We start from the raw sequence: 23,341 nt of genomic DNA, 5'->3' as shown, positions 1-23,341 counted from the left end.
AACATACCTTGTACCTCTTGATTTGACACAAGGGAATCTCTTTTATCAAGCCCCTGTGGCCTTCTTCCACAGCCTAGGACACCTGCAGCTGTGTGCACCCCAGCTTCCCCCTTGAGCACATAGGGGACAGCGTGCTTTGCTTTCATCCTCCCTCTATCTGTCTTACTCTTTCCTGCATTACAACTTTTTATTATTATTAATTATTGACACACTTACACATCACACATTTTTTACTAGTGTTTGCTACACTGTGCTCAGGATAACGGATCTTTAACTGGCTTAGGCCTGTAAAGAATTCAAGTATTAGGGGAAGATAATTACTATTGCCTGGAAATGCAACTCAGTTAAATCCACTAGAGATGAGAAAGCCATCTCCTGGGCTACACATCCACTCTTCTTCCTGTACAATGCTAGCAAAGAGTAATTTCAGTAGGATCTGAACTGAGCCTTCAAGCCAGGGGATGAACTAAGTCATGACCTAAAGCTTGCTGCAAAGCTTGCCACTGGTTCAGATGCACTTAGGTGCATTGTACTCAGGTGCATGTTATTTTGGTTACAAAAAGAACTATCATGCTTTTATAAAACGAATTGTAACAACACTAAAGCAAGGGCACTGCTCCAAGACATAATGTTGTCCTGCATCTAATTCTTCACTCCAGAACCATAGAGAGATATACTGGGAGCCCAGAATTGGTCATATCACTTAAAAATGAGCAGAGACACACAGAAGTTCAGGCTCTGCATCCAGTGTAACCTCAGAGTGATTGCTGCCTGTGCTAGGGACAGCCAGAGTAGTCTGACACCAGTATAGTAGATGAAGTTCAAACATGAGCAGCAAGCAGCTCCTGAAAAAAAAACAATTTACTCTGTCAAGAAGCAGGTTGTTCATGTCAAACCATGTTGACAGACCTGCACCACAACCAGCAGCTGAGTAGATTCATTTACAACCTGCTCTGTGTATCTGTTTTCCATTGGGCACACTCCTACAATAAAGCAAGTATTTTATGACTGATACTGGGATAAAATATGAGCAAGAAACAACTTTTCAACCCTTTTAAAGGTTTTTTTAAGACCTTTCATTTCCTAGACCAGGCAAAGAAGCTAAGATCAGATACTTCAGTGAGTTGAAATCCAATAGAAAACAAAACTCAGTCTAAAACAGGTTCATTTATTATTGTTCAATTAACACAAATTATTTTGATTTGTTTGGTTGAAAATTAAATTAACTTATAGGAGAAAGCAAGAAAAGCTGCTAAAAATCATAAGCCATACCCTTTCATTTTTAAACAAAAGGTGGTGCCTGGCAATTTCAACACTTTTCCCCTTGTTTTTCAAAAACTATTCCTTTCTCACAGAAAGCTTCCCTGTCAGACATTTTTCAATTTTAAAAAAGTTCTCAAAAATCTTCCACTAACTGAAGTCTAGTGGAAGTCTACACCCAGGAGGTTGGAGCAGATGAGCAGTAGTCTTGGAAAGAACATCTCGAACCTCTACACGTGGACTCAACCTCTGCAGCCTGCCCTCAGGTACTTGCACCCAGAGCCATTTTGGGAGGTGACTGACCCTACAGTCCCTACGCCAGTTAAAAAACATCAGCACGAAAAAAAAAGGGGGCAAATCCCAAAAACACACAACCCCCCCTCCAAACACACAACAAAACCAAAAAAATCCCACCAAAACCCCCACAAACCCCAAAAAACAACACCAAATTCTCTTCTCTCTAGCATCACAGAGAGAGATGTTTTTGAAGCTGCCCTTCCTTCTGTGCCCCCCACGTCAGGAGTCCCAGCAGTTTCAAACCCAAAGCACGTGGCTCTGCTATTTCTGACTGGCAGAAGCAGAAGTCAGCTCCCGGAGGAACTCCAACGTGAGCACAGCGTTTGTACAACGATTGGATGGATGGATGTGCTCTCACTTCTGAGCCTTAAAGAAACGAGAGTACATCTATGAAAGTTTCACCAAGGAGAAGAAAAAAAAAAAAGAAAAGAAAAAAAGGCAATGCAAAGGGGTTTCAGAGAAGACAGCCCCTTGAGCGATTTCCAAACATCAAAGAAAAAGGCCTCCAGCATGTTCTCCTCATCTGATACCTTTGTTCCCCCACTCCACGCCTGCAGGCACGTTCCGAGTGATGCAGAAAAGGCTCCTACAGCCCACAGACAGCTCCCGTCCACAGGCATTACCTGTGTCCCGCTCTGATTACCTCACACTGGCACTTCAGACCAATCACAGCTCATTTTACATGGTTGAATCCAGGTGGGGCTGACAGGGAGTCTGGAGTCCCAGAGAACTCCAGCAGGTCTGTATCAGACACAGTCCTGAGCAGCCTGTGTGCTCCTTCATCTTAAATGCAGGTACCATCCAGGTGAGCACTTCTGCTCCGCTGTTAGTCGTGAGGAACGTGCTTGAGTGTTTCCCACTTTCTTACCTCTGCTCATGTGGTGATTTGCCTTCTACAGGGTTGCATTTCTATTTTTATGTTCCCCTCAAGCTTACCTTGCCCTGCCCATCTCTGGTTTGCCTCGGCAGCTTTGCAGAGATGCAGTGCAGGTGCCTGTGTGTTTCCATGTTTACAAAGCACACTCACAAACACAGCATACCCAGCTGCCTGGAATGGCTGCCCTTGGATGCATCCCAGTCAGCATATCCACTCCCTTGGGGCAGGGAGAGGGGAGCAAACAAGACAGGTCAGAAAGGGTCTCTGGAGACAACTGTAATTGTCAGTCCCCTTTACTTTGCCCAGTCACATAAAAAAAGCTCCTGACAGTAAACTCCTTGCTCCCCATCAGGGACTGCTGTTACCCGTGTGCCAATTCAGAAGTTAACAAGAGATTTCCTCACCCTGGAAACTGTAGGCAGGATCTGCCAGCGTAGCACTGCAGATGGGTTCAATCTGTTGGAACTCTTTTCATACACTAACACAAAACACAATCCTCATAACAGCAGCATTTCCCTTTCACGTCCCAGTGGACAAAGCTTGTGTGATCAAACTCTGTTTCAGATAATCTCTTAGTGACCTGTTGGCCCTGCACTGCTGCACATCTCAAGGCTGCTGCAGACCCACTCAAGTTACAACTACCCCACGCTGGTTTTGATGAGACCAGTCCCCATACTGGCCAGGCTGAGACTTCGTGACACTGAAAGAAACAGGTTCCTGTGCAGGCAAGCAAAAAGCGGGCTGGGATGGAGTTGGCCAAGTGGAAGGTGGGAGCACTTGCCTCTGTCAGCCTGCAGGCAGTGAAGGCTACATGACGCTCGCCCCTGTGCTGAGGCCCCTCTGCCTCCTCTGTCTGTAGGGGTTTTTCTGGAGCTACATGGAGCAAATGAAAGTTTTTGGTTCATTGCCTCTCAAGTTCCTCCATACAGGGTTTCGAGGGAATTTCTCTCTGCAGTAAATGACATGAAAATGAACAGGCATGAAAATATCCTAGGAACACCAATTATTTCCACTCTGTAAACCTAGGGATCTGATCCATCCTTCTTTGAACTCAGTGGGACTTCTGTGTCTGCAATGAATGGTGTCCTAAACCCCAACTCATAATTTCTATAGGCTGGAAAGAAAAGCTAGGATAAGGAGCTCACTCTTGGATTTGTGTTTAAATCCAGGTCTGTAAGCATATACTGACTTGTAGGCATACACTGCCCTCCAGACCTATGTGCAATGCCACTGAGATTCCTCTGCTGAGCTTTTCATGAAGGCACTGAACTTGACACCTGATTCCCAGAGTTTCATGCCATTTTGAGCCCTAGATGTCAGCAGCCCCACACTGTTGGAGGCTGGTCCCTCTGCCCCAGCAGAAGTCCACAGCTCATGTCCACACTGCAGATAGTGGCAACTGGACTATCTTGCTCAGTAATTTGCCTTTTGCCAAGCAGTGCCGACAGATTGCATTCCCCATGTAACACAAGAATTTAATTACTTCACAAAAGCACTAAATTCCTTGTCAGCTGTAGCCTGTCAGAAGGAAATAAGAAAATCACTGAGTTCAGAAGACTGTAGAGAGAAAGAGGGTGAAAAAAAAATGAAAAAAGCCCCACCCCAAACAACAAACACTGAAACTACCACTTCTTTCATTCATCTGAACTGAAGAAGATATACTAATGGAGTAGCAAGGATTTTAACTTCTAAAACACCCAGACAAGACTTGGCCTGGGCTGGGGAATACAACTCTTGCATCTCGCTCTTTCTTTCTTTCCCAAGCAGGCTGGGAGCCAGGATATATTTTCTCAGTAGTGATGTTGCTATAAACTGTTCGATCCTCCTGACTGTAATGCTTATTGCATTTTACTTAAGTTACAGTGTAGCTCAACACAGATCTGTCTGCCAAAGTTGGATGTTTTGAAATGTCACCCATTCCTGACCCGTGTGATTGAAATGGAGGGATTACTCTGTTCAGATGTTTAACTCCCTCCAAAGCATGTGGCCAGAAAAATCCCTGTGCTGCTAAAGCTCTTAAGTCACGGAAGTCAGGCAAAGCTACTCCATTACCAGAAGGCTTCAGTACTACTGGATTTATCTTGATTGCCCACATTTCTAAACAGCTAAAGGGTGTTCCACACCTCTAGAACACAGAGAATTTTTTGCTTCGTAATTGAAAAATGTACAGATAGAGAGAACTACTGCAGAGAGGTGAAAAAGAGAAACTGCCAAGGAAAAAGAGCATGAATGATATTATTATTTTAAATGGCATTATCAGGTAACAATGGTAACATATCTGGACGCATTTTATAATGACGTTTAAACTAACGTTTGTCAGTGTTAAAAGTTGAATTCCACATCACACCAGATCCTCTCTGAATAGCACTTTTAATGACACTTCCAAAATGAGTCTAATTAAAGCCGGCAAGCATTATTGGCTCTGTCTTACAAGTGGTATGATTCACAAAATAAAGTAGCAGATGTGTACATTACCACAGGGCTAGGAAGGATTTCCTCTATATACTTTAGACCCTAGTCCTTACCAGCATTCCCTTCCTTACCCAGCAGCCACATAGTTAAAGAAACTGTTGTTCTGAAAGTCCAGAACAACATGCTTATGTTTGCAGAGACTGTAGTTAAGACAGAAGCCATCTGCATCCACCTTGCCAGGTTATTTAGCCCAAGCACAGGGCCCAAGTGGTGTGGTTAACACTATTTCCAAAGCTAGCTAGGCTGGATGCTGGCTTAAGCATCCCTGTACAGAGCTCGGCTGCTTGGTGTAGACATGCCTTGAGTCAGCTATCATTAGCTGGTATTAATCCTGACAGATCACCCTCAACACAACATCCTTAAAAGGGCTTAAGTGGGTGTTAGGCACTAGTTAACTTATAAATTAAAGCATGAATTAAATTACCCACTGAAGAAAGTAAAGGGCAATTTAAATTTCAGTTCATTATGAAGTCAAAGCAAGTAAGCCAATTTACACCAGCTAAGGATTTGGCCTGGTTTCTCATCCCCATGATTTTAAGCCTTGTTTTGTTGCAGGAGAAGCTGTGTGACACAAAGTTATCCTGCTGCATGACATTAGAAACTCACATCAATAATTCTGCGTATTACTGTCAATAAACTGGTTTAGACCATTTGCAATATATGTGATTCCTAGTTCATATGAAAATATTGGGGGGAAGTGGGACACCACCAAATACCTTTACGGGGGATCCTTTGTATTTCCAACTAAAACCATTTACCAACATATCATTATTCTGATGAGCTTTTTGCTTAATTCTTTGCCATAGTCATTCCAAACAAGGTTGCACATTTGTTACACTAGAGATAGATTTGAAAACAGTAAAGTCCTCTGAAATAAAGAAAATTGAGCATAAATTGTTAATCAACAAGCTGCAAAGAATAACAGACATTAGTTATGCCATTTAGCAGGACAAAAGCATATTCAAATCCTTTAAAGTGACTACAATATTTGAGCCTTGCTGAAATTTAAAAACCACTGTCCCACCTTTGTTACTGGACATAATAAGTATAATAGGTACAAATCTCACAGGGCTCAAAATCAGTACTTCTTTCTGGCTCTATACAATATATCTATTTGCCTTGATAACACCTGTGAGCAATTTTCTGCTAGCTGGAGGCAGTCGCTCCTCAGCCTGCAGGTCCCTTATCTGGGATTCCTCTGGGCCACATCTGCAGTGGTAAGCTGAGGAGTGCCTGGAAGCATTCCCAGGCACTGATGCCAACTGGCAGGGAGCAGCCCGAGTCCATGCTAGTGCCTGCCTCCATGCTGAGCACAGGATGGCTGCACACACACTGCCAGCAGAGACTGGTCTCTGGACTTTCCTGTCTGTCAAATCACACCTACAATGAGGAGAGCAGTAGCTGGAACGGGGTGATTTTTTTCCAAGGAAAGAGTTTAACAGTGTCCTGGGAGAGAGGAGACAGACATGCTAGCAGGCACACTTGCATTTATGAGCGTGGGGGCAGCCACAAGTCTCATTCCTTTTCTCCACCGGGACAAGATGAGCAAGGGGAACGCATGGCTGGTTCTGTGCTGTGTCCCCAAGGTCTCTGCCACCACAAAGAGCCCTCCTTTCTCAGGGGAAAGGAGATGTTCCTCCCTTTTCTCCTACCTGCTGGCTAGTCACAAAGATGTGCAGGGATACAAATGCCTCTGTGGTCAGCCCAGCTCTGAGGGTTCAGGGAAAGGAGCACACCTGGCCAGTCTCGGAGCCACGGCAGCTTCTCCTACAGGGCTGAGAACTCCTGCAGCAGCCCTGCACACAGAGGGTACCACAGGGATTTTTAAACCAATTCCTCATCCCTCCACGTATCCTAGCAACTCCTCTCCAAGGTTAAGAGGCAATGCCTTGCCCACCTGTTGCATAGCAAGCCTGAGGCAAGCTACATATTGCTTTCTTCCCAGCTCATCCTGCTAGTATGAAGCCACGGAGATTAAAAAATGTGCCACAGTCAGCACACCCCCATCCTGTCTTCTTGGGCTGGGGTGTCACACACAGGCATTCACATCTCTGAACATCATGAACTCAGCAGTGGCTCCTGCAACGTGGTCCAAGGAAAGGTCTTGCTGACACAGGCCGAGCACTTTGTGATCAAGGCAATGAAAATGGGGGTGGCCTTAACCCCTGCTGCAAAAAATGACATACACGCAGTGCTAAACGAGCTCAGGTCTTCAGTGGGTATCTAAGTAAGATTTCCAAAAGAATTTTATGTCCAAAAAAATGCCCAGTGAATAAAACAGAAAGAAAATTTGACTCCTCCCAAGCCCTTCCCTTCAACCTGACTGGGTTGCAATATTATTATAATAAATGAGCAGCGCTTGTTAAGAAAAAAAGCCAAAAAACTGGCAACAGAAGGGTTGAAAAGCAACCTTTTTCATGAGTGATGCCATTCTTTCCCCCTCCAAAGCACCCTTTAGCATTTTTGATTTCTTGAGGGGGGGGAAATAATATTGAAAACTTTATAGAAATAATCATAGAACTTTAATAGTTTGCTTTGCAGAAAAATTTAAAAAATAAATTTAATCAAATTTAAAAAAAAACCAAACAACCAATTAAAGAAATCTGTTGATGGGGAAATTTACAATGGATCACTTTCTACACCCAGGGAAGATGGTTCTTTGTCTATGGTTCTCCTGCCCATAAAAGTAGATTTTCTTTCTTTGGCTATCACTGACCAAATACTTTAAGATACAATATCCATTTGAACATCAGTTATCTTAATTTATCATTCAACTGGATTCCTGCAAAAGAAATAAACAAACAAAAAACCTAAAGATTTTTCTGCCTTTTTTTTTTTTTTTGCATTACTGAACTAATCCCTGCTAAGTCCATTTCAATCTAATATATTCAAGGAACCCAAGGGTTGTACAGGCAGGCACAGGAGAGCCTCTGTCCCCAAGACCAATGGGGAAGATAAGGTTAACACTGCTCAAAGATACATAATTTGCTGTAAATCTCTTACACATCTTCATACAGAGGAAAATACGGGATACTTCATAAGTGGTTTTAGAACTTGTGAGTTATCCCTCTTTCCCCACTCCTGAAAGATAAATGCCATAATGAAATGCAGCCATCAGGTATTCTCTGTATTTGGAGTGCTCCAAGAGTGAAAAATGATTATGCCCTTTCACTGGATAAGTTAAGGTTGACTGCCTGGCTAGCTGGGGAAGACAGGTATGATTTGCACTACCTCCCAGGCCATGACTGGAAGAAGGTGGCATAACCTTCTTCCTCAGCATCAGTTATTCTGCTCATCTCAGGCTGAAGAATATGTTCAGTATGTCAAACCTGCCTTTTTACTGTAAGGCTACTTGGCAGCTGAATCTGCAAACTGAGATGAGTCCAGCTGAGATGGCAGCAGCCACTTCATTAGTTCAATGTCAGTTTGGTTTTGACATGTTTGTGGAACCACTGACTAAGTTTTTATAACAAGTGAGAAAAGGATTTTATAGCTAAGATTTCTTGCAGGTGTCACATAAATTTTAGGATGTGGTCCTGGCCTGAGCTATACAAACAAAACTCTCCTGTGTTTTGACAGACATCATGAGTGAAAATTGGATCATGTTTTCTGTGTGAGATAAAACTTACTGCCTTCACAGCTGTCATTTTTTTATAGCACAAGGGAGGAAATTCAAGCATTTAAAGTTACATTTAAAGATGAAAACTTGATAGACATATCTGGCAATAAAAACACAGCTGTTAACAACACACCGAAAATACTGCAATGGTACAGCACAGGAAGCTGAAACACTGTCTGTGGTGAAGGCTGAGGAGAATTTGCAGGTGAAAGCAGCTTCCTCATTTATTTAACACAAGGAGTAGTGCTGGTGTTTTCATATTGTGCAGCAGTGGGCGGAAATACCCTCAGGAACCCATCATCCTGCACTGCACAAATAAGAACAGAACTTCCCAAACTTCTGTGAACAAGGCATAAGCACTGGAATGACAATTCTTCACATACAAGACAAGAGTCATGTTTATATTTTACTCAGGTGGAAGAGATGGAGCATTCAAAGACAGTCTCTTGAAATCTCCAGTGGACCTGAAGGACGCAAGCTCACGAGGGCTGCTGCTTCTTCAATTTTTTAATTTAATAACTCACTGGTGGTTTCTGATGTAAATATAGAGAGCCCAGGGAAGACACAGAATAGGTTCAGACACAGCTGATCTATCACAGCCTTGCAACACCACCAGCTCCCACATCCACCAGTTATTTTTATGCAGCTACTAATGCTAAAGATGTGTTATGAAAATAAATGAAGTATGAATATGCTCCAGGAAGAGCATGTGCAACAAGAGGCAGGTTATGGGTTAAAATAGCCAGGTGCATCTTAGCCAGTGTACAAAACAGTCAACAAACAGCTGCTGAAGAGACTCATGAGGCCCTGGCACATGCTATCTAGAAAACATTGAGTATTTGAAAGCACACACTGGCTCGTATTCAGCACCCAGAAGCTATTTTAAGTGCTCCAGAGAGACAAGTTAGTGTTATTAAAGCACTTTTCTTCCAAGAGACAATACATTTTGAGCCAAATAATCCCATCAGAGACCTTTCTAAACACCTAAATCAGATGAAGTGGCTGTGATGATCTCATGTTAGGAGAGATTCAGGGGCTAAGCTAAGGCAGGTTTTCTTATGATACTTAAAAAGAAAATGAAACTATTTGCTGGGCAGTTTTAGTGCTGTGTCTATCACATCACAGCAGCTTCCAGAGAGCACCTCTGGAATCTCAGGAACTGCCTATGAGCACAGGGAAGTTGGTTCAAGAAGAAAATCCCGAGCAGAAGCCTACAAAATAAGATTTTTTTACCTTACTGAGTAGCAAAGCCATGGCTAAATGAGCCTTAAGAGTACAACTCTTTCCTCCTGGCAGAACAGCCTCAGACCCAAGAGGAAAGACTTCCAGCCATTTTCTGGCCTTGCTCTCACCTCTCTTTCTCAGTTTCACCCAGCCTTAGTGTCCTTTACAAAGCATTTTTGAGACTCACAGACCAGAAAGCATATACAAAGAAAGAGGTACAACTATTACTACCAAATGCTATGGCTCTGTATTATGTGAAGGCTTAGACAGTTACAATGAACTCCCTAAATCAGAAAGGTGGGAAGATAAACAGGAACAGAAGAGAAGGAAATTAGGTTATGAAAGTCAGAAAGAAGAGTAGTAGATGGTAGACATTTAGAGACCTTTGGGAAGCACTCTGATATTGGCATGATGATCTCATAAGAGAAAACTGTTAAAAATTGTAAAAAATTTGACCAGAAGAAAGAACCTGATCAGAAAGAGTCAGCCCAAACAGGTTTATTTTGTAAAGTATTTCAGGCCTCCTTTTCCCTCCTGTTTTTGAAAGCCTGGCAAGGCTCGAACAGGGATCTCTAAGCACTTGTATGTCACCCTGAATATTGAGAGACAAAAAAAAAAGCAGAGAGAGAAGGTGCCTGAATAGAGTTCAGAAGGTTCCCACCTCTCTGTACTGAGGTTCAATCTTCACATCCAGTTCAGGGCAGTGATTTTCAGTAAGCTTTTAGCCGCTAGCAGGAATAAGGCCATTTCACAATAACCAAAGCTTAGGGTAGAAATTATAACAGCTGATGAGGAACTAGGTATAAATAAAATACTTCTGGTGAATTCCATAAAAGGAGTTTACCTCTGCCTATTCTTTATTAAGTTACAGTCCAGTGATATTTAGCCAAGTTTTAAACTCTGAAACCACTGACTGTAGATCCTCAGATGGGAGAAACGAAGTGTTGATCTACCCCACAACATGATCCAGCCATGAATTTACAGATGAACATAAAACCATGGACTTTGCTTACATTTCTGGTTCAAGAAAATAAGCATTTCTCTCACTATATGTAATGCACTATTTTTGCTTAGAAAAGGGCGTTCTAAAATTAAAGACACGAAAGATACAGTCTCTCTCTCTCATCCCCTACTTTTTCCCCAACAGCTCTGTGCAGCAGCAATGGTGACAGACAGCAGCAAGAGAAGAGGTTCAGGAGATGCCACAACTAAGACAACTTGGCAGAAAATACCCTACACCAGAAGCAACACATGTGCCATAATCAAGGATTACAAGGAAACCAACACACTCATGATATGAAAACTCAGAAAAAAATTTCACCTACTCTTTCAGCAATTATTTTTCTTTCAAATAGGCTCTTGGCATAACTTCCAAGCACAGTCTTTGACCAGTATTGAGAAAAGTACGTTCATAAACCAAAAAAAAAGAATGAAGTACTGATGAAACTCTCATACAACTGCCAGCCTCTCGTGGTGCCTCTATTACTTGCAGAATGCAAGTGACTGATGGCATGAAGGTAAAAACTCAACGAGCTCATTTTTTTTTCTTGCATCTAATCCATCACATTTGCAAGTTTCACTTACCTGTCAAGTTCTTCAGTCCAAGTTCCCTGAGTCCAAAGTTCCCATCCTTTCTGTAGTTAAGGAATATTGCCAAAGCATACCGCTCTTCGTAGAGTTTGGTCCCACGAACAATGCGCAGGTTCTCCAATGGCAGGTATTCAAACTGGTTCAAAGCCACCAAAACATAGCCTGTCACTTCTCGGATAGACTGAAAGGCAAAAATGAAACAAACGCATTAGACGTGGTCCATTTTTCACTGTCCTGAATTTCCCATATAGTGGATGCTTTAGTGTGAGATGCTGCTACCCAAGGGAAAAAAAAAACCACCAAAACCAAGTTTTGGAAAAAAAATTCATTTTCAGTTTATGATTTCAAGCACATTTCTCTTTCAATTTTAGTGAGTTTGTTAGAAATAATTGTTGGAAAGGTAGAAAATAGAGAGGTACTCCTTTTTCTCAGCCTAGTAAAACTTGAGTAGAAATTCACTGTAAGGTATTAAAGATTCACAAAAGGATGACTTTGCACAACTCAAAGCAGAGAGTAGGTCAAAGGCCTCTGCAGTACATGAGCAAAATCCACTGGGGAAATGCCATAGTTCAGATGAGATTGTCTGTTTGCAAGTAACTCTGTGCTGTACAGCATATTTCAGGGTGGCACTGAAGGGACACATCATGGAAGACACCTCTGGAAGAGCTCACCATCATCGAACAGGAACAATGGAAGACAGGGAGCAGGTTCGGAAGGGTAAAGTCTAAGCACAGATGTATTAACACACATTTTTGTACTTTTAAGTGGAATTGATCACTGAGTATTTGCAAAGATTAATCTTGAAGTTTCATTTGGAAGTGCTGGAACTATATACCAGTCTTTGATCAAAACTGCTATCCAAATCTTTTTAGCAAAATCATTGCTGCATCTTTGGGTAGGTTGAGACCTTTGTTGCCTTTAGAGGAACTGCTCAATAACCCTCCTGCTCAATAACCCTCCTGCCCAGGAATTGTTTGCCTGGGTTAAAAAGAGAAAAAAGACCCCAAAACCCAATAACTAGAAATACTTTTTGAAAGCCCAACAGCTTAACAGAACTAAGATGTTATTACCAAAAAAAAAAAAAAAAATCAAAAAAAACCCACACAAAAGCACTCCAAATGAGAAAAGTATGCTCCTGGAGAAAATAAAGTTTTCACTCCAAGGAATTGAAAGAAATGGCCTAGAAATATGCAAATGCCTTTGAAAAGTGCCATTTCAACACTCACATAGACCCCACCATCCTTAGCAGGACTTGACACATGCTGGGGGGAATGCTCCTGCTCAGAGCTGCTCCCAAAAACAGGACCTCCACGTTGATATGTTTTTCAAAGCTCACCTAATCCCACGCCCGCAACAGCCTGCAACCGCTGTACACGTAGATATTTATGTGTGTACGCATATTTAATGGACAGAAATTGATATCACTACTTGTGTGCTTAAGTGGCGGTATGCACTTTTTCCTTCCCTTTGGCAAAGTCAATACCTTCAACAAAACACTGAAAGAAAAATTCTGCACATGCACAGACTATAACAAACATATTGACTCCAGTCAATATCGTAATAAAAACAACCCAACAAGCAACAGCAGGCATCGAATTAAATGTGTTGTGTATGTATCATTAATAAAGGATTTTGCTTTGCCGGTTCAGGGCTTTGCCACGATTTCAGATTTACGTGTGCCTTTTAATTAGGCTTATAAAAGGTCTGTAATATGATTAACACATGTGATAGTGTACATAAGGAATGATTTCTATGCCACAAAATCGAGTGCTAGTTGTCCTTGCGAAGTCAAACACCTGTACTCAGCTGAAGTTGCTGAAATAGCTCTGGAGCTATTCCAGACTTGCCATCTAAACAGAGCCCAGTGTCATTACAGGACTCTGATGAGAACCCAGTGAGCAGAGCTAGGTTGAGAAGTATGGTTCAGTAGTTCAGTATTAAATGTAGACCTGCATTATACCCTGGGACACTGATTCCATTACAATCAGAAGCTCTCCAGCACTTTCATGATAGCTCTTCGTCTTCTGACATTTCAGCTTAGCCAGTTTGGTCAGGAATTTGTTTTTCATCATATGCAAAAATTTCCTTAAGCTAACTTTTTTTAGCCTCTCTTCAGAATTCAGGAAACATTTAAATTATACTCGTGGCTTCAATTTCTGCTCTGATATTCCAGGAATACTATGATTGCTCTAATTAATTTAAATAGATGTTTAACTTGGAATGGAGTGGAAAAAATTTAAAAGCAGTTCCAAAACTGCATCTGAACAAGTCCTCCCTGCCAATTGTTGTCACTTGTAACCACGTTTTCTATTTTTAGGATATGTCTTATTTACTGCCAAACAGCAAGTCCACCTGAAAGGGCCCTAATTCAGCACAGTACAGAAATGACACATACACACAGAGCAGCAAATCTTCATTCCAAACTTAAAAGAAGAAAAAAAAGAAAAAGAAAAGAAGACGAAAAACAGAGAAAATTATAAAGTTTTGCTGTTGACAATTGTGAACTGCCTAAGAAGCCCTGCACTTTGTTTGGTTTATCCAGCTGAAATAACAAATTATGGCAAGTATTTTGACAAACCAGAGGATCCCTTCCACTCCCATGACTTCCATCATTTTGCAACACCTATTTACTTGCTGGATAAACTACCATGTTCATCCTTGCAAAACAAAATTATGAAAATAAGCCAGGGGGTTCTAATTTACTGGAACATAAAAACCTGACCCAATCTAGCAGTCTGATATATTACGTTAGGGTTTAATTTTGGTTTTAAATTCAAATACGAATGAAAAATGCAGATCGATAACCTGTTTTGCAGGTTGGTGTGTTTTCTGACTGGTCCAGCTTAAAAAAAAGCGTACCGGGAGCACAGCAGGCACCTCAGGTTTCGACCACTCCTGGCTAACACAGTCATTTTGCCAGTCACTGCAAGTTTTGATATGATTCTTACTGAAAATGGACACCTGCCCACTTGGAGCTCACTCCAAGCCCTGCAAAGATGCCTATTAGCTTCCGTGCTGACTCACAAGTCCTCACGCCAGAGGGATCAGTCAGCCTGATCTCCTCCTCTGCAACTTGTGCCAAGGGTAGGCATGATGTGAACCTCTCATCCTTTTGTATTCAAGGCTGAAGGCTTTCCTCTTCAGGTATCCTGAATTCAGGTATCCTAATGCTCTATTTGAGCTGTTTTGGCTTCAGCATTAATCTGAGCTCTAAGGAGGTGAAGTGACTCACAGCAGTGGTAGCTTGAGTGTCACCTCCCAGTCTGATTCTCCTGCTAGGGCTGGAGGCTCTCACAAAAACACATTTCACATGAGTCTGTCCCTCAGAAAAGAAAAAAAGGAGACAAGGATGCAAATATCTGCATTTTATTCCCATCACCTACAACTGGAACAGAAAGAGGTAGATTAATCACCAACAGACTTAAAGCTAAAATTTTTAATTTTAACATCCAAAGCACCGTGATTTTGTGAGATTCCCCCCTAGCCCCATTACAGCATTATTTTGACTGGGAATTCCTGGACAATGTGATCTCTCCTCTCCTTGTCATCTCTCCAGCTCCTGAGATGTGACCTGTTACATGAAGAAGCCACCGAGTGAGGCAGCAACTGGCCCAGACTCCCATAGCACTGCTGCTGCTTTGGTAGATGTATTTGGGCTCCCCGAAGCTGGGTATGACAGCGGGAATGAACACACAGATTTGAAGGAGGAAAAGGCAGCACCTCACAGGCTCCCTGTGCCAAAAGGAAAAGGGACACTGCCCATGGAGCCCTCCAAGCAGACACCTGACAGTTTGAAAGCAGGTGAGGAGACACCTCTGAATATTCTAGAGCCACAGGTGACTGCTCCTCCAATTGAGCCTGAGCATTAGCCCCTGGATAAGAAAGGACAAGCTTCCAGCAGGAAACAAAAGGAGTGTAGGGGGGGAAAAAGTATTAATCTAAAGCCTCACGAGTTGCTTTAAAACCCCACCAAACTAAAGGGTTCAAGTCTGATATATTTACCAGAGAAAAGCTCTTTGTCTCTCTTTTTGGACAGGAGACGAGTACTTGTGCTCCACGGTTTGCTATCCCTGGGTCCAGCACTGTTCTGCACCCTAGAAAGTGAAGCCTTGGCATGGTAGCCCATAAAACAGTCTCCTAACAGCCTCTACTAGCCCAAACATAGCCTTTTTTTTTTCCTTAAACCTAAAAACAATTACCCTGAGATGAGAACAGACCCAGTTGAGGTGCTGCCCCAAGATGGCGGCCGCTGCTCCCCTCAGCTGTGCCGGGCAGTCCTATGGAGAGTGCAGGAGAAACTGGGCCCCAAAATGACACCAAAACCTAAACTTTTTTTTCAGAGGTTCTTCTTCAGGTGATGAACTGTAAGAATGAACTCTAGACAGCCCATTCCCTCAATTACAACTAATATTAGCTGAGCATGAAGCACTTTAAGTTCCCAACAGCAAAGCCAGAATTATCCTGTCAGCTGGGAGTAAATGGCAAGATTGTTCCATCTTAAATCATCCCTCAGTTCGAATCAAGCGAATCTGAGTGAAGTGGAGCAAAATAACAGTGAAAACTTCATCATTCTGCCCAGAACAACAGATCAATGAATGATTAGGGAAGCCAATGTTTCTCATAAACACTACACAACATCCATCGGGAACGCTGGGTTGTGGCGGAGGCACCAAGGAGAGCTATATTGTGGGTTTTATTTTAGCTGCACAAACGTTATTTATCCAGTTGCTGAACCTGATCTGGTAAAGCCCTTCTGCCTCAGCTGACCGGACACATGTCCCTGGCATGGCATCAGGGCAATGGAAACCTGCCACAGTGGTCAGTTCACACTTGTGGGACCCCAGACAATTAATTATCTTTTAGGGTAATTTTCCCCTTTTCCATAAAAGCTATGAACATTTTGATCTACTTCAAACTCACTTGAAAGCGCCAATAAACACAAGTGCAGGAGATGATGATCACCTGAAGAACAAGTGTGTTTAATTCACAAACATTAAAAAAACAGTACATATATTCAACAAATTCACATGAGAGACAAAGACAAAAGCCTTTGCTTTTTCATCACTATTTTACAGAGAGACAGAGGTGCTTTGGTGCCCAGGGGAAGTCGGGGTGCCATGTCAGGGTTACAAAGAAAGGCAGCTACTGGGAAAAGCTGGGGGACACACACAGGAGTTTCCACAAGGAAGGGTTTTCTCCTTCTTTCACCACAAGAAGGGATACAGAAAAGGCAAAGAACTTTAAATACACAAAGGGAATAAGGCAAGTGGACGCTTTTCATCCCATCTGTTGCAAATACAGTAATTTCTATTTTCAGGGGGTATCCATTTCACGAGGCAGCAGCGTGGCTCCTTGCATGGCTCAGCTGCCAGCAGATAACAGACGTCTCCTGACTCCAATCCAAGGAGTCAGACTGACCCTCCATCATGAACTCTGGGCTTTGTTGCATTACATTAAATCCTAACAAAGTCAGATTTTAAGTGCTACAAAGGGAAAACATTTCCTAAGTGCGTCATCCTTCTTTCCTCCCTAGCAAAAGTTAACAGCAGCAAAGTCACCATTACAATAACAAACATGAATAGGCACCACCGCGTTACCTCCTTCAGAAGCTTGACATCTCAAGCCAACTCGAACAGAGCATTTCACATTTTGTTTTTTGATCAATTAAAAGGTACCTGATGAGCACTGCCCAACATCCAAGTGGCCAAAACTTTTTCCAGAGGAGACAAATTTTTACTGTGAGGAAAAAAACCCACAATACAGCAAAGTCAACATTTGCTTAACTTTAAATAAGTTTTCAAGACAATCATAATATCCACCTTCACAAAACTCAATCGAGCATGTTTGCGAGTGTGCTGGTAGCCATCAATTAATTTTCATTACTTGTTCATACATTTTCACCCATGCAATGCAATTCACCTGTCACTGTCATAATTAAAAAATTAATGTTTACTGAATAACTACAAAGTGGCCTCTAAGCAGCTATAGCACTTGCAATTCTAACTCTAAGGGAAACATTAATATCCAAAATGTAGAAATAGCAAGCCTATTGCAATTTATGGAGCTCAATTAGCTGTTCCATGCATTGCTCATTCAGAGTTATGAATTTTTAATGACAACGATAAACTGAGATTTTCAAAGGAGTTCAGCAGACTTATTTATGGGATTCAGGCGCATGGCTGTTGCCAGCTTCTCCCAAATCCCCATCCATAACCATGAGAAATATGTAGTGCATACTGACATTTCTCATGTCTGAGAGGACACTGCATTTAGGGACCTCAAAGCTGACACAGCATGCACGTACAGAATTTTGTTCCACAACAATCTCCTCTCTTGTCTCCTTCCATGCTGTTCATCCTTTAATTACGTCAACACTTGTGAAATTGTGATGTTAAGCCCTCCTGAGCATCAGTGGTTTTTCAGGTACTCTGCACAAGCTTCAATAAAAATCCCTCAAGTTTGAGCACACTGATCAATATCAGAACACAGCTTGTAGAAAACATTTTTCTAGGGCCTGATCCAGAAGCAGTGTATCCTAACTAGAACTGCCTTGGCAGCTGCAGAGAATTTATTGTCCAAAACACTACAGTTGCAGGTTATATTCAAACTGGTTATCAAAAAAAGAAGAATTTCTGGTAGTCTTTCAGTTTGCTTTAAGATGTTTTAAAAGCAAAGGAAGGGCTTGGATGTGATTTTGTCAAGAGCTGTACCTGAGGAGCCTTGCACTGCTGCATGCTGCAGAATGAAAATGTGATTCAGTTATTTAAGACAGCTGGTAGGAACTTTAACTCATATACTTGTCCTCACAGACTTCCAGCCTTCTTTGGTAATATGCTTACAAAACATTAATAACATCCTGAGCAGCAGATCAGTGGATTGAACACAGCATTCAATTGCCTCAACTCTGAAGCAGCAGTCAGTTAGATGCATCTTTTGTTAAGGTGGTGGAAATTTGTAAATGAAGATTTTGCTACATAATTTATAGAACCCATCTCGGGAGTTGTTGAACCAAAGCTTTGTTTTCTGAATGGCTGGTCTTTACATTTCGTTATTCCAAGAGTGGGAATTTTCATACATTAAAATAGGAGAATTAGCTGTGCAGTTATTTTTTTAATGGAGTTTGATGTACAAATCACACCGTTGCATATATGAGGTAAGTTAGGCTGTGTCTAAGCTAATACACATTACAGTAGGGTCTAGGGAGGGCTTGGAAGCAAAGCAAATGCCAGTCTAGAAACCTTTAAACTGCAGATCAATGCCCAAATCTGGCATTTGGAAAGGAAGGTGATGGACAAAAACACAGGGAGCCTTTGAAATGCGTATCTTGACTCATTTTCTAAAGTATTGCTGGGAAAACAATGTGGGTCTTGAACAACAAAATAATAATAAACAAAATAATAAAAGAATGTGGGAATGTGAACATTAAATAGAAAAATAGGTAAATAACAGGACCAAAAACCCCAATCCTTTTGCTTTCAAATTTTGAAATATAGTTTCTAAAGATGTACCCAAGTATTCTTTCTGTTGATTGAGTTCGACTTAAGCTCAGGTGTCAGCTTGCCCCACATGTCTATGCCTACTTTTCCATTAAAATTATCGTCTGAAGAGAGAAATTGAGCAGGCTTACATAAGTATCTGAGTGTCTTCCCAATATTTTCAGTCTAAAACATAATTCTTTTGTTTGTGTGTCTGCTTAGAAGTGTTTGCTTAAACTTTTAGGTGCCCAGCCTGGCTGAGTGCACACAATAAGGCCTAAACTGTTTATGTTGAGCACAAGGATGACCTAGACAAAGTCTGCACTCTCTAACAATCTTCACAGCCAACATCTCTCTGTCCTGACGAAAGCTATGGATGAGTACATGTTTAGCAAGTCAATAAGAATTTTGACATTACACTGTAATACCTGATTGGTCTTCAACATATTCGCAGAGTAGTTTCCAGGAGAGTTTATTGGATCATCTCCCAAGGGAAAACTTAGTCGTAAATTAGATTGGAAAGACTAAAATGAGGGCATTATTCTGTCACAAAATGCTTTTGCATTTGGGCTGTTTAGTAGTAGCTACATTTTGCAGGCACTCAAAGCATATCAGCTTATAGCTTGCCCAGTTACAGAATTTCCAGCGGGAGAGACTGATGCCTTTTACTTTCTCTGCTTTTGGGAGCTTCAATCAAGTAAATCATAGTTTCTTTCCAGGCAACATAAAATTGCACAAACTGCTACTTCATAAACTAAATAATATCAACACTCTGGAAGGATTTTAGAAAAGCAATAACCATGTGAAAAGACATCCCCTTTTACCAATTTCACTCAGACAGCCATAGCCCGTGAGAAGCTGTGAGCGCATCTTGGGATGCTTTCCCTAGGAAAGTCCAAGCAAGGGCTGTCTTATCAAACTGATGCCCGAAACTGCTTTGGAGAGGCAGTGTGGGCAAGCAGCAGCACAAGGTCTGCAATGGGATGTCTGCATCCAATATCAGCTTCGACATTTCTTTTTTATACTTAGACAGCGGAGTCCTTGGAGCAGAGGTGCTCTCCTAACAACGCATGGAGCCGTGACCCGAGTTGTTACCTTCACTGCACAATGCTTCACGGTCATATTTACACAAAGTGCTGGTTGCACTGCCCCAGGCATCTTGAGATGTCAGTGGACTGAATCAAAGCAGTGTATTTATTTTGGCAAAACAAGATATCACGTACCAAAGAAGAAAAGAGCATTCCATCCCTCGCTGTTCCTATTTGTGATAAAGTCCCATCACATTTTTGCTTGTGTCTAAGCTGAACTAAGTCTTGGGAGGCTTGTTACTTGGTCCTCTGGTTCATGAGACTGGTTAGAGCACATCAGGGAACTCATCCATCCATGTCCAAGTCTTCCCAAGGAGAGAAAGTGGAAGAAAGACAAGAGGAGGAGAAGGAAGTGGAGGAGGAAGACTGATGCTCAGCCTCTCACAGCTCAGAAGCACTTCCAGCTTCTCCAGCTTGCATGCAGTGTGAGACAGCAAGTGGATCAAGAGGAATAAAATACACAGGAAACAAAAAGGAGAGGTAAAGAAGGATGTCTTTCCCATAGTGGTTATGAAAGATCAAAAATCTGATCAGAAGTCAAATGGAAGAGTACACATGACAAATGCAGTGCAGGCTGTAATGGTGCCCAGAATTACAAACCATGGTAAGCAAACTGCCTGCGAAGGTCCTAGGAATGTTTTGTAGTCATTCAACAGAAGAATGAAGTTTTATTTGTTCATTTGATGTATGATGAGTAACAGGCTTCGTACATCAGACATTGTGATTTCTTTTTTCCTAGTACACAGCCAGGCTAGTTGGTAGGAATTATGGGAAAATCTATAGTCAGATCAATTAAATGCGTTAATTAAAATTTCTTCACCCTCTCCTATGGAAGCAATGGGAGCCCTCAGTTGGCATAATTCCCATTCCTCAGAGCAATGCAGAATGAATTAAACCTCCCAGAGATCTGGTACAGAGGTGGAGCTGAACAACACAGGACTTTTCTATTTTTCTATTCAAAGTGCAGGTGGAGGTGCCAGGCCACTCCTGAAAGCAAAAGGCTGTTTCTATTTCTGGATGCAGGAACTGACTACACATACTGAAAATATGTTAACCTTGCCAAATTTCAACTCAACATTCTCAGTCTTCATGCTCACAAGAAGCAAATCTCTGGCTATCTAACCCTGAAAGAGCAGTTTATTTATTTTTGGAGAGCTTTGCTTTTCTTTCCCGAGAAAATACTTTCCTAAAAACAGACTTCCAGTTTGTTTCATATGCGCAACAACCACTCTTTAATGAGCATTTTCAAAGCACTTCTTGGGAGGAACTAACTTTATTGGCACTCTAGGACATTTTTGCACATAGAAATTGCTGTTGTTAACTCTCTGGTTTCACTGAAGAGGAGAATTTCCATCCAAATATTGGATTTTAGGAACTCTTATTTCTAGCTGAGCATATATAAATACAACATCTGAGCTCAACATCACACCTACCTACTGAAACTATTTCAGCCTTTGTAACTCTAATCTCTTCAAGAATAGAAACCTTGGAGAGATTCATTAATTGTTGGCTTTTGATTAGGTTTATTTCCACTAAAATAAAAAATTAAAAGTCTTTTTGTTATTTTTAAAGTTGTGGTTTTGATTTATTTATCTAGAAGCTGGAGAATAACTCTGTTATTCAGGGTTTAATAGATTGTTAAAGTCTCCATCAAGGAGAGATTCATAATTTATAAGATGTGAGCAATTAGTAAATGCATCTGATTTTCAAATTCAGAGGTATGCTTTAGGAAAGACATGTGAACTCCAGATTTTAAGATTATGCAGAATGCCAGCAATTAGGAAAACAACCTTTCATCTGCAGTGACTAACTAACCCTAAAGTAAGATTTTCCTCTGAATTAATTCCACTACTTTTCTTCAACGGGGCATGTTAAAAACTCCTCCCACTCATTGCATTTTCTGTGTGGTTTCTGAACTGAGGGGGACGCACAATCTTACAGGAGATGAGAGCTTTTTTAGTCATGTCCAGAATGAACAGACACCTTAAATAGACCATTGTTCCTACATGCAAATATGGCACCAATGAAAAAATGGTGGTTTCCTCAAGGTGCACAAACATCTTTGAATTATAGGCGGGTTTATGGAGGGAGGTGTTGGAAAAGTTGTACAGAGAATTATTTCTCTCTTTTCCAGGAACAAAACCATAAAATATGGTTTGCTCTTGACATAAAATTCTAAAAAGGTTAAGAATTAAGGTTTTATCAGAAATGGTAATTTTGTGACAAGAAATGATAGTGTACAGGGCAAGAGATCAGAGAGAAAAGACAAAAAGGTTGCGATCAGGAGCGGGGAAGGACAGAATGCATCCCTCCTAACACAAGGCAGATCCAGGCACCCATCATTCTGGCATTATCTAATTTCTGACTGCCTGAGTTTGCAACCTTACTGCTTTATTTTTATATCATTTTGTTCTTTTTTTAGAGGGAGTATGGCAGAAAAAATATCTGTACAAGATATAATTTCTTCCAGTACCCATCACCAGCAAATGATTGGACAAGCCATCTTTTGCCAATGGCTTAATTAGAGGAAACTTCTATATTTAATAATGTTCCTTAATGTACTGAGCCCCACACAATAGCTTATTGAAGGAAAAAAAGCAGAGTGATTATTTTCATAGCTAAGAATGGAAGAAAGGTTCAGTCATTAAAGTCATCACAGAAACAATGTTATTAACTACACAGGAATAATCTCAAAGGAGTTCTGAGCTGATTGACAGTGATAAAATAATGCAGGAAGCTAAAAAAAGGGCCTCTCTCCTCACCTGTTTTTATTAATACCCTTATTACCTTTCCCTGAAAGACAGCTTTTCAAGAGCTATTATTGTGCTTAATATTAAATAAAATTAAGCATGGCAGATTGTCAGTTATGTCTTCTGAACTCCTAAACAGAGAGAAGGTGGTCACCAGTGCACCCCTCAGCTAGGACGTGCCCTCCCTCTGGAGCAGACCACTGGCCAGACCCCCAGTATTCAGAGATATAAGGAAAGAAAAGGCTGCTCAAGAGAGGGAGAAAAGGGAGCGCTCAAGGATGCAACTACTTCAGAAGGCCAGCAATGGTATTTCATAGATATTAATTACTTTACAGTCTGTAAACCCTACAAAAAGTGCCAGCTGCTGTGAGCCAGGACCCTCAAAGGTCAGATTATCATGAAATCGTTACAGGAGAGGCTGCTTTTACTTAGCATATAATTGCTAAACCTAAGCACACTCCATAGAACCAATAGGAAAATGAATTATTTAAGTACTCTTCTTTTAATAAATAGTATTACCATTTTAATTGCATCAGTATTAATTTAACTCTAAAAAGTGCCCGAGGATTTTGCAGAATTAAGTTTTGCTACTCTCGAGTTTTCAGAAATTTCAGAACTTCTGAACTACATATATGTGTGAGTACAGCTACATCTAGCTTTTTCACGCATTTACAAATACACATATATGC

The 23,341-nt window shown here is 41.3% G+C and overlaps 1 protein-coding gene and 1 long non-coding RNA gene across 5 annotated transcripts in view; one reads left to right on the top strand and one right to left on the bottom strand.

Moving 5' to 3' along the window:
- ERBB4 (erb-b2 receptor tyrosine kinase 4) overlaps positions 1–23,341 on the bottom strand; it is a 605,247-nt gene that overhangs the window by 277,378 nt on the left and 304,528 nt on the right. For all 4 annotated transcript variants that reach the window (XM_039381400.1, XM_039381402.1, XM_027735643.2 and 1 more), the window contains exon 3: positions 11,334–11,520. In XM_039381400.1, coding sequence (XP_039237334.1) covers positions 11,334–11,520 — 187 coding nt within the window. The remainder of the gene's footprint in view (positions 1–11,333; positions 11,521–23,341) is intronic.
- On the top strand, positions 15,027–21,473 carry LOC120323259. The gene is made up of 2 exons (XR_005563566.1): positions 15,027–15,140; positions 15,680–21,473. It is a non-coding gene; the product is annotated as an uncharacterized LOC120323259 (long non-coding RNA).

Source organism: Pipra filicauda, unplaced genomic scaffold (assembly GCF_003945595.2).
Source record: "Pipra filicauda isolate LSUMZ 115617 unplaced genomic scaffold, ASM394559v2 scaffold21_size4447388_pilon, whole genome shotgun sequence".
Lineage (NCBI taxonomy): Eukaryota > Metazoa > Chordata > Aves > Passeriformes > Pipridae > Pipra > Pipra filicauda.
This window is presented reverse-complemented; position numbering and strand designations above follow the sequence as displayed.